The 12190-nt window shown below is 41.1% G+C and overlaps 1 protein-coding gene across 3 annotated transcripts in view; it reads right to left on the bottom strand.

Moving 5' to 3' along the window:
- The window catches only part of PPP1R12A (protein phosphatase 1 regulatory subunit 12A), a 214819-nt gene that overhangs the window by 37525 nt on the left and 165104 nt on the right, over positions 1-12190 (bottom strand). For all 3 annotated transcript variants that reach the window (XM_075124336.1, XM_075124334.1, XM_075124335.1), the window contains 5 exons: positions 11575-11665; positions 9390-9587; positions 9027-9192; positions 7691-7809; positions 4816-4881 (listed from right to left, as the gene is read on the bottom strand). In XM_075124336.1, the coding sequence (XP_074980437.1) occupies positions 4816-4881; positions 7691-7809; positions 9027-9192; positions 9390-9587; positions 11575-11665 (640 nt within the window). The remainder of the gene's footprint in view (positions 1-4815; positions 4882-7690; positions 7810-9026; positions 9193-9389; positions 9588-11574; positions 11666-12190) is intronic.

Raw genomic sequence — 12190 nt, 5'->3', positions numbered from 1 at the left:
GAAGACTGATGAAGAAGAAAGGAAATATGAACACACAATCCATTAGGCTTGTAGAAAAGATACAAAAGCAGCAAAAAAGAGGACAGAATGAATCATTTAACCAAAGTGGCTGAGGAATGTGTAATGACACTTATACAAACACAACAACTGATTCACTAGTGTGTTACTTCTATGTTTCGGTCAACAGAAATGTATTCTCTTATGCCATATTATGGTATAGATTAAGATATAATAGTTTTTTTCACCCATACTCACAGATTTCAAAGCTTTCTTCCTTTGCAACTGTCAGGGTTCCTTCCCCACTCTGAACTCTAGGGTACAGATGTGGGGACCCACATGAAAGACCACCTAAGCTTATTCTTACCAGCTTAGGTTAAAAACTTCCCCAAGGTACAAACTTTGCCTTGTCCTTGACCAGTATGCTGCCACCATCTAGCGTTTTAAACAAAGAACTGGGAAAGAAACCGCTTGGAGACATCTTCCCCCAAAATATCCCCCCAAGCCCTATACACCCCCTTTCCTAGGGAGGCTTGAGAATAATATCCTAACCAATTGGTTATAAAATCATCAAAGACCCAAACCCCTGGATCTTGGAACAATGGAAAAATAAGTCAGGTTCTTAAAAGAAGGATTTTATTAAAAAAAAGAAAGGTAAAAATCATCTCTGTAAAATCAGGATGGAAAATACTTTACAGGGTATTCAGATTCAAAACACAGAGGACCCCCCTCTGGGCAAAACCTTAAAGTTACAGAAAACAGGAATAAACCTCCCTCTTAACACAGGGAAAATTCACATAAAACAAAAGATAACTAATCTGCCTTGCCTGGCTTACCTATACTGGTTGCAATACTGGAGACTTGGATTAGGATGGGTTTGAGAAGATGGATTTCTGTCTGGCCTCTCTCAGTCCCAAGAGAGAACAACCCAGTAAATAAAGAGCACAAACAAAAGCCTTCTCCACCCCCAAGATTTGAAAGTATCTTGTCCCCTTATTGGTCCTTTGGGTCACGTGCCAGCCAGGTTAGCTGAGCTTCTTAAGCCTTTACAGGTAACAGGATGTTGCCTCTGGCCAGGAGAGATTTTATAGCACTGTATACAGAAAGGTGGTTACCCTTCCCTTTATATTTATGACAGCAACAAGATTACGTCAATTCCCCATAATATACTTTCTTGAAGACTAGTAACCTTGTGCTGGTATTTTTCTAGAAACCCATTTCTAGCATGAAGAATTCAAGTAGATTGTGCTCTCCACTTCAGCTTCCCTGTGATATTACCAACTGTTATTAGTACCCACTCATTTATGTATTCTTCAAGAAAAATGTAGAAGACTCAAAGTTTGTGCACCATTAGTCACAGCAAAGAATTTTGCCAGAAAAACAGAACAGATGAAACTAAGGATGTTGACAAGGCAGAAAAAGACAGTTAGCTTTTCTGTAACTGGTGTTCGAGATGTGTTTTTCATGTTCATTCCATATTAGGTGTGTGCGCTCGCCCCATGCACCGGTGCTGGAAGTTTTTCCCCTCAGCAGTATCCGCAGGGGACCGGCTCTGACGCCCTCTGGAGTGGTGCCCGCATGGCGCAGTATAAAGGATGCCACTGGCTCCCCCCACCCTCAATTCCTTCTTGCCAGAAATTCCGACAGTGGGGAAGGAGGGTGGGTTAGGAAATGGACATGAGCAACACATCTCAAAGAAAACCAGTTATGGAAAAGGTAATGGTCTTCTCTTCAAGTGCTTGCTCATGTCCATTTCATATTAGGTGACTCATCAAGGGGGTTCTGACAATCGATGGCGGCAGAACCCCAGCCAGGTTGTAACAGATCCTTATGCACTACATAATCCAACTGGAAACCTCTGCGAAGACACTGGGTGAGTTGAGTTGATTTTTGGAAATGCTTGGTAGGTTCCAAGTAAAAAGCCTCTGGACGTCCTGGGCATGAAGACCCTCTCCTCACTGGTCTTGTGTGGTTTGAGACAGAACACCAGAAGGAAGATATCCTGGTTCATATGGAAGGCTGGGTGAAGCCACAACTGAACCTTATCTTTGTAGAAGACCATGTATGGAGGTTCTGAGGTCAAGACTTTAATTTCAGGGACCCGTCTTGCCAGCATCACCACCACCAGGAACACAACCTTCCATGACAGGTGGGAAAGGGAGAAGGAACTCAGCAGCTCAAAGGGTGGGCCAGTGAGCCTAGAGAGGACCAAGTTAAGATCCCACTGCAAGACAGTACAGGACTCTACCTGCGGGAAGAGTCTCTTGAGCCCTCTCAAGAATCTGACCATCATGTCATGGGAAAACACCATCCATTCCTGGATCGGCGGGTGAAAAGCAGAGATTTCCGCTAGATGCGCTCTAATGGAAGATTTCAGAGTAGCAGCTGTGTTAGTCTGTATCTGCAAAAAGAAAAGGAGGACTTGTGGCACCTTAGAGACTAACAAATTTATTTGAGCATAAACTTTCGTGAGCTACAGCTTACTTCATCGGAATGCATCCGATGAAGTGAGCTGTAGCTCACAAAAGCTTATGTTCAAATAAATTTGTTAGTCTCTAAGGTGCCACAAGTCCGCCTTTTCCTTTTTCTAATAGGAGAGTGTGCCAGACCCTGGTTCCTCAAGTGGAGGAAGTAGTCTGGACAGCCTGTTGACAAGCTTCCAGGTGGATTTTGTGGCTGATGCAGAAGTCCCATAGACAGAGCGCCTTCTGACAGAGCTGACGAGTGAGCTCCCCCCCTTGCCTGTTGATGTAGAATATCGAGGCTGTGTGGTCCGTCAGGACTCGTACCACCTTGCCCGACAGCTGGGGCAGGAAGACTCTGCACGCCAGCTGGACTGCTCGGAACTCTTTGATGTTTATGTGTAACTGCGCTTCCTCTGGGGACCATATCCCCCGTGTCTGGAGATCACCGAGATGCACACCCCAGCTGAGATCAGAGGCGTCCGACACCAATTCAATGGAGTGAGGGGGGTTGTCGAATGGAACTCCCTCCAGGACTGTCCTGTGGTCAGTCCACCATTGTCTGGGGAATGATAACTATCTTTTCCAGGGGGGGTCTCTGGACTGGGACTAGACTGTCCCCAGCCATTGTTGCAGGGGATCTGCGTTGGGTATACCGGGCCATCCACGCCTCACACTACTCAACCGGTACCGGGACATCCAACTGGACCGGGAGCTACTTTGAGCCGTTGCTGGGAGGATCGTCCTGAGAAGGGAGACCACCTTTTTGGAGACTGGCGAAGAGGGCCCGGCGATTGGTGGTCTCTGGTGCCCGATTGGTCCCGGGCCCGGGCCCCTGAAGATGGTCTGGGCCGATCCAGGAGTTCTTGCCCGGTGGCACGTGCCTCAAAGGGTCTGCACCAATCTATCAGCGAGGTAAGCCTTGAGTCCCTCGATTGGTGCCCTCAGTGCAGGGACTGAAGAGGGCTCTGCTGAGCCTGCCTCTCCCGTCCTGAGGTGTGATGGCTGCGCCAGGTGAACGCTGGCGGGACGTCCCTCTTGATGGGAACAGTACCGCTGAGCTGGGGACACACGCATAGGTCCCAATGGGGGTTTTCCCCAAGACCGGAGTACCACAGGAGCTGGTGAGGGCAGCACCAGGAGCGTCAGGATCTCCTGAGCTGCCTGAACGGCTTTGGGCATCGATGACACCTGAAGCTGTCTGAGGCCTACACCACTATCTGGAGTCATAGGTAAGGCATAGGATGGGCTGCACCGCTCTACCTGAGACTTCCCGAGGGGGATGTTGAGCTGCCCAACATGACTCTTGGCTCGCCCCCTGCCCTCTCCTTTCCCTTGCATAAGGTAGGAGATCTTCCCCTCACAGTCTTTTTCAGTTTCTTGACCGGAGCCGTGGAGGGAGACTGGAGCTGGCTTGTGGACGGCACCAGGGGAGTACTGTGCACGGATGCCACGGTGTGGAGTCTGACCACAGCTCCGGTGCTGGAGTGAGTGCCGACTCCATTAGGAGCGCTTTCAAATGGATATCATGCTCCTTCCTCATCCTAGGTTTGAAGGACTTGCAGATACGGCACTTGTCACTTATGTGCCCCTCGCCTAAGCACCTTAGGCAGCTAGTATGTGGGTTGCTGACAGGCATAGGCCATCTGCAGCAATCGCAGGGCTTAAAGCCACTCGGGACTAACAAAGAGTTTGAGAACTAAGAAAACTACTATGAAGAACTATTTTACAGGATTTTAAAATTCACAAGAACAGAGAAGGAATCAATGCTAGCCGAAGCAGCAGACATTCCAGAACCGTCACTGGCGGCAAGAAAGAACTGAGGGTGCGGGGAGCCGGCGGCGCCCCTTATACCACGCCATGAGGGCGCCACTCCAGAGGGTGCCAGAGCCAGTCCACTATGGATATTGCTGAGGGAAAAACTTCCCGCACCGGTGCATGTGGTGACCACACACCCTTAACATGGAATGGACACAAGCAAGCACTCAAAGGAGAACTAAGTACTCCCTCAACTATGGCCTAAGCATCAGTTAGAAATAATATCAACATTTACAACAAATTCAACTTACCTATACCTAAAATGTAAGAAAGGGGAAGGTAATACGCAGCAAACAACCACTATTAAAATATATTAAAACCTATCATTAAAGCCTGTAGTTCATTTATAGGCTAGAAGACATCATCTTTCACACAAAAAACTGCGAAGGAATTGGTACTGAAACATAACAACAAGACATGATTCAACAGATACCCCACTAGATGTGTTCTTATAACCAAATCTAACTGCAATGAAAGAAAATTAAAACAAAATCTGTCTTAAGAGATCACAATTGAATTAAAAATACCCAACAATTACCTGAGTTTCTTTCTTATTTGTTCCTTCTTCTGAATCAGACTGGTGTTCCTGCTCATTTTCATCACTCTGGAGAAAATAGTAGTAATAAAAATAGTAAACTTTTGAAATGCTATTTAGAGTTTTTAAACATTTTATATTTCTAAGGTCAACATTCAAGACAGAGGGCTGATCTACATTGCTGCTTAAGTCGATATAACTTACATTGCTCAAAGGGGTGAACAAGACACCCCTCTGAGCAACACATTACAGCAACCTAAGCACTGTCCACACCAGCGCTATGTCAGCAGGAGGCGGAGTAATTATGCCAATGGGAGAGCACGCTCCTGTCAGCATACAATGTCTTCCCTAGATGTGCTACAATGGTGCAGCTGCATCAGTACAGCTATGCCAATGTAGCTCAGTAGGGTAGACTTGCCCAGAGTTTATTTGAATTAAATCTATTTGAACTGTAGTTTATATGTTGTATAAAAGCAACAGAAGCAAACACAAAAGGACAAGAATTTGTCCAAAAGTATCCCATAACATTCCTAGATGGCTTTGTTCTATTTAACAAAACAAAATGGCAGAAACATTGAACAAGTAGATGTTTTCAGTACTAGACTGATATATAATGGAAGAAAGTGGGATTATATAGTTGGCATAAGGAAACACTTGCTTTTACAAGAGACATTTGAACTCTTATTTTTAGAAACCATTGGGAGTATAGGCCTTGTTAATTTGATCAGAATTGACTTTTCTTAATTACTTTCAATTATACATACACAGCAATTTGCAGAGCACAGGATAACGGATCTACTTCTCACAAATTAAATTTGTAGATTAAGAAGAGGGAGGGAATTTTGTTCTAAATTGATCACCATTGCTTATGTTTCTCAACTGTGAAACTACCCCCATTAATATTATCTGGCAGCAAAAGAGCTTGATATAAAAATATATCTACTCTTGCCCACTAGACACTGGTTCAACTGCACTTGAAGGATTCTGAACTTTATTATTTTTATGGTGTAAGTATCATTCTAAAATTAGAATACTTTCTAGATCAGAAAAGTGTTAAAAACATCACAAACAACTTTGGGACAGTGGCTGAGGTCAGGACTCTCTTCTCTGCACTATCTTAATAGACTGGACAAGGAAGGTATTTGTTTTATATACCAGTTCTACAAGCTTCTTCAGAGGAGTGAGGGGCCTTTTTTTGAAATCAAGGCTGGAAATCCAGAAGAGAATGGGCCTATCAGGCTCTTCTGAATTTTATCCTCAATTTCTTTTCTCTCATTCTCAAAACCCATGCCATGTATGCAATCCAAAAGGCATATTATTATTATTATTATTATTTGTATTACAGTAACACTTGGTGCCTCAACTCATTGTGCTAGACACTGTACAAATAGAGTAAGTGATAGTAATTATTTGTTTACCTATTGATCCTACCCAGATTCCTAGGAGAACTTTATGTTAATCTTTTGACATGTTGAATATCGACCATTTATTCCAACACTTTGTTTCTGAGCCAGTTTCTAAATTATGTCAATACTTTACCTCTTATACTATGACTTAGTTTTCTTAAATGCCTCTTGTGACAGACAGACTTTGTCAAAGGCTTCAAAAAAGTACAAATGTGTTATATCAACTGGTTTTCTTTAATCTACTATTTGCTCAAAGAATTCTAGTAGATTGAAGATGAATGATTTTGGTTTATAAAAGCTCTTCTGGTTTGTCCCTATTGCATCATGATCATGTACGTGTTTTAGAATTCATTCGATGAAGTGAGCTGTAGCTCACGAAAGCTCATGCTCAAATAAATTAATTAGTCTCTAAGGTGCCACAAGTACTCCTTTTCTTTTTTCATTATTATAATTTGATATGCTTACTGCGTGGAAATGTTATCCCTTCAAAATAAGGTGTTTTCTAAAGGAATGATCAATACACCCCAATTTAGATGCGTTTAAATCTGAACCCAAGATACTGCTGCTTTCATTGTTTACTTGCACTCTACAAGTGGGCTCCATTAGCTTGTAGACCTATACAGAACAACTATATCTGAGTACATCAGCAAAAGTCATTTCAAGCATGCTAGGCCTATGGGTTTAACAACTGCTGTGGCCACACTTATGCAAAAGGCATGATGACCTATACAGTGGTCATCTCATTCTATAAGGAACAATGTCCTATGTATTGGTCATCTCATTCTATGTATTACTAATCTAAATGGCCTGGGAAGAAATCCCAGACAATACAGACCTCAACAATCCATGCTACTCCAACATGCTAACACATTTTATATAGAGAAAAACATGTTACAAGCAAGACTGCAACTATTTTTGGAAGCACCCACTAGTATGGGCATAGTTGAATCCATCTCATGATGTTTTATTTCCTGGGTTTTCCAGAAAGAATCATATTAAATCATATAACTCAGTGGTTCTCAAACTTTGGCAACCCCCATTTTTATTTAAAAATTTTCACAGACCCCCAAGTTCGCCACTCAGCCCCAAGACCCTGCCCCCACTCCACCCTTCCCCCCAAGGCCCCACCCTCGCCCCACCTCTTCTTGTTCCCGGTCAACCCCTGCCCCTCCTCTTCTTGCCCCCTCCCCAAAGCATTTCCCATCCCTGCTCCTCCCAGCGCCTACTGCACGCTGCTGAACAGCTGTTCCCCGGTGTGAAGCGCTGGGAGGGAGGGGAGCAGTTGAGGGAGGGGGAGGAGTTGATCAGAAGGGCCCACGGATTCCCTAGAGTACCTGGGGATCTGCAGACCCCAGTTTGAGAAATGCTGATAAAACTCTAAGCTATTTCCTATTATTTTAATGTGATAATTTTATATAAATTCTAAATGCTATGAAATAGACGTATGTTTAGTTGTTTTAGCAGTTTCTCACATCTTGCGTCCAAAAGGAAACTCCTGTAGATCTTCGTTTTTCTCTTGGTCGCCGTCTTTCTCTTATTGATTTTGACTGTGATTTATCTTCTTCCTTTTCTTCTTCTTTTTTCCGGCCTTCTGTTAAGAATAACATTTTAAAAATATGACACAGAAATCATGTGATCTTCTGTAATATACAACTTACATGGTAATCTTAGAGCTGCTGGAACAAGCAGCTCAGTAGCCAGTTTTATAAATTACGTGGTAACACACACCTGCTCAGAACACAGTTGTGAAATATTGTTGTAAACACCATTAAAGTGGTCTGGCAAGTATTTTTGTATTTCCCAATTGCTTTCTGTAACATTCTACCTCAGTCACCTAACCAAAATATTTCAATATAATAGGAATACTTCTGACAACAATCTAGAGGTTGGTTCTAAGATTCAAGCTTTAAAACTTCTGTCTACTTTATTATGAGGGCATCTGACTCAAGAGAAACAAGCATAAAAGAACATCAGGCTACATTTCCTCACATAAATATTTCTTTAGTTATAGCATCAAGAATTCTGTGCAATTGACTTACGTTCATTTAAGCTTTCTTTACCCAAAAAATATATCTCTCTCTTTTAGGACAATGTACTGAAATTTCCTGGATTTCATTAAGATTGTGCTAAGGGCTTCCTTCTTCCTTAATGGAAATTTAGTTTGAGTTCAGCATGGGCCTTACTGACAAACTCTCTCACTTTTGAGTTCTGATTTTTCACCTCTCACATGCTTTCAATAACTTGTACAAAAATAAGTATTATTCACGGTTGCACAAACAAAACATTTACTTCCTCTAATGTATTTTTAACTATTTGTTTACCCTTCTGTTAATACAACAAATCATACACAGCCAGCAGGTACTGTAGTAATCACTATCCTAACTTATTTATTTCAGTGCTTCCAGTCTTCACGGTTTTAAATGAAACTGTTAAAAGGTGAACCAAGGATGAGATAGAAAAAAAAGAAATAGAACATTCAAGGTGAAAGCACCCCTTTGCTTTGATTTTGGCTTCCTTGAACAGCACTCTTTTCCTCTCAGCAAACTCACAGAATTGCAACACAGTATTATGGAAATCTGACCCAAATTCAGAATCACTTCACGATAGAGGAAAATAAAGTATTATATATTGGGAGGCACCACTTGAAGATGGTTGCTTCAGAAGATAATTATCCTTGGGAGGCAGCGACTCCTAAAGTGGCCTTAAGAAATCCCTTACCTCATAACACATGCAGTTTAAGATCCTCTATAGAGACAAAAGAGCCTCTAATAAATAAGGAAAGAAAAAAGTCAAAACATATAGTCCTACCTCTCTCATTTTCTTTTGTTCCACTTCTGGGATAAACAGAAGTTATACCTATAAGGCTGTTTGGTCTGTTTAGTTGACTTGAAGTAGAAAGAGAACTAGTGGAGGTGGAAAGCGAAGAGGATGATGAAGTAGTTGGAGTTGAAACTGGCCTATAGCGATGATAGGGCTGTTCAGCAGAGAAAAAGTAAATATTAATTTCCAAAGATTAAAAGGACACAGATAAAAATAAAGAATATTAACATAAGACATTTAAATAACTAAAGAAAACTTAAGTCTATTATAATCTTAGCACCACCAAACAAAAATTAAGATTTATACCACTTTATTCCAGATATACCACTTAAAAGGAATAGTATGAGATACCTCCTCAAGAGTTCTGGAATATCTTTGTCTAAAGTCATCCTCTTTAGTTTCTGATTCCTTCTTGTCCTCCTGTTTTTCTTTGTCTTGTTTTTCCTTCTCCTCCTTCTCCTTTTCTTCATTCTCTTGTTCTCTGGTTCGTGTAGGACGACTTCTTCCTATAGTTTTTTCAGCTTCTTGAAGATCAGTCAGTGTTACACCCTGTGGGAAAAAAACAGAAGCAAAAAGCAACATTTCACTTTCAGTTTTTACTGTTATTGATGGCCAGTCTATAAACTCCTAAAACAGATTTAAAGTTTTTAACTCTGGAGTGTTTTTTTTGCATTTTGCAATTAACAAAACTTACTCTTCATTCTGTACCCTCAGCATGTGCCTGCTAAAATGCAGATAAACAATGTCTGCTTCTGTGATCTGATTTTCAATGGGACATTACACTCCTAAATCATGTAGCCACTTTTGAAAATTCCACCCTAGATCTTTTCCACTATATTATAAGCACTATTAATATTTTAGAGAGAATGTTTATGAAAATACAGTAGTATTCATTGTCTTAGACTGCTGAATTTAACAGGTGTTGAGCCTTCAGACATTCCACTACAACTGGAGTTGTGGGTCCTCAGCACATCTGAAAAAATCATGCCTGCAGCACTTAATACCCTTACATTTCCTCACAGTGGTTTCTGCTTACCTGAAAAGGCTGAAACTAATCCTTAAGAATTTTCATGTTACTTGGAAGACAAGAATTTTCATGTTACTTTGAAGATAAAATTATCTGAGCCAGAGTAAGCTGTCTACTGCTATGGAAAAAACATCTCAAGAAAATGCCAGGTCTTCTCTTTCAGAGTTTCAGCCAGTGTGACTTACTGAAATTCTGATGATGCCACCTGCAAGGTGGGACTAAGGACTAGCATATGTGAGCTGGACCTATTGTGTCCAGCATTGGTGGAGACTGTCAACATTTGCCTACGGAAGTCATTGTGTCAGCTGTTCTTAAAGAAACTGTTGTGTGGCCTCTTTTCATGAAGCCAGCCCTTGAAAAAGATCTTGCTGTCAATCTTTTTTTTCCAGGGAAGGGCATGGACAGACTTGTGGAGGGTAGCTCTGATAGTTTCTTCAATTTACAAATTCTCTTGACATTAGTCAATCTGATGATAGGTTTGGTTTTAGATTAGAAAGTGCAATGATTATTTGGTTATTATTTGAGGATACCGAGGAGTTAGCGAGAGGATGTGGACTGCAACATATTCAATATACAGAGGACTCCCAGATCTGTCTCTCTTTCACATTTGGTATGGGCTAGTGCATTGGAACACGTATACTAGGGGCTATATGATTTTTAGGGATTAGAGGAGTTGTAACTGGCTACCACTCAATCCAGATAAGATGAGGATACTGTTTGTTGTTGGCTTGGGAGAAATAGCTGAAATATTGTATCAGTGCCTGAAATCAGTGTACAACTATTATTTGTAAAAGTCATACACAAAACTTCAGAGTATTCTTAGATCTTGGGTTAGTCCTAGATGTTCAAAGAGCACTCCACACATCCTCCCTCCCCCCCAATCTACATCTAGGGAGACTAGCTTGAACTTTTCTCTTTGATGTGGACCACGCAGGTCCAGGTCTGTCACCTCATCAAGGGACCATTCAGGAACGGAAGCAAATATAATATGCCAGGCCTGCTTCTCAAACAGTTTCAAGCCTGGAGCACATTGCATGGTGTTTCAGACAATGTAATGGCTACCAGTAAGTTTGCTTGTGGAATTCAAAGTGTTGGTTTTAAAGGTCTAAATAGCTTGGGACCCAATTACCCAGGCATGTCATATTGTCACAGCTGAAATCAATGAAGACATTCAACTAAAGCCACCTTGCTATACAACAGGAAGAGGCTTTCCGGAAGACACTCTGTGCTGGAACCTCTGCTTTCTTCCCTCCAGTATGGATCTGTTAACCTTAAAGGAACACTGGAAGGCCCCTCTTTTCTCCCAAACATTTTGAGAGGAAGAGGTTTTAAATTTGGAGCGTTGTTGTTGTTTGTAGTGTGGATTATTTTATCTGCTGGTATGTACTGAGTTTACACTGGTGAGAACCGTCATTGTATTTGACGTTTTACTGTAAAAATTATGAGGTTATTGCAGAGTTTGCCACCAATTTATGTATTTATAAATGAAAAAAGAACAAAAAACTGTACCTGTGTGGATCTTCTGGACTGTCTTGCTTGCCTGGATCTAGCTTTTCTTTGGGACTCAGACTCTTCATCCCGAACAGGAGTGAGGTATGATCTAAAGAGTAAAATTAAAATAATATTTAATAACCACTAATTTTTGCATTAAATGATTAAAGAAATGAACATTTGCAACATTTTTATGATTGAAAATCAACGCAATTATAAGAAAACTCAAAACTAAATTCTACATAATGTAACTAGATACATAAATCTGTCTTTGAAAATGCAAGAAATACAGAACTTGTATTTTGAATAAATTTTAGCATATTTATAGCAGTTAATCTTTAAGTGTTATATCAGAATCATATCACCAGAATACACTACTGATCTAGACAGTAAATTTTCTTATTTACAATAAACTCATTTTGGCATTTTCTCTCAATACCACTTAAACTATTTTGGTGCTCTTCCAGTCTGCTAAAAAGGTGGAGTATCTCAGATATATAGTGTGTAGGTATATATGAATGACTATGAAGCTTTAACATGAATTTTATATGTCTAACGTAAAGAATATGGCTATTACAGGAAAGCCCTACTATGCCATCTATTGTCTCAGAGTATTAAAAATGCAAAGCGACTG

Source organism: Caretta caretta, chromosome 1, assembly GCF_965140235.1.
Source record: "Caretta caretta isolate rCarCar2 chromosome 1, rCarCar1.hap1, whole genome shotgun sequence".
NCBI lineage: Eukaryota > Metazoa > Chordata > Testudines > Cheloniidae > Caretta > Caretta caretta.
The sequence above is the reverse complement of the archived record's forward strand: the minus strand, read 5'-3'. Positions and strand labels throughout refer to the sequence as shown.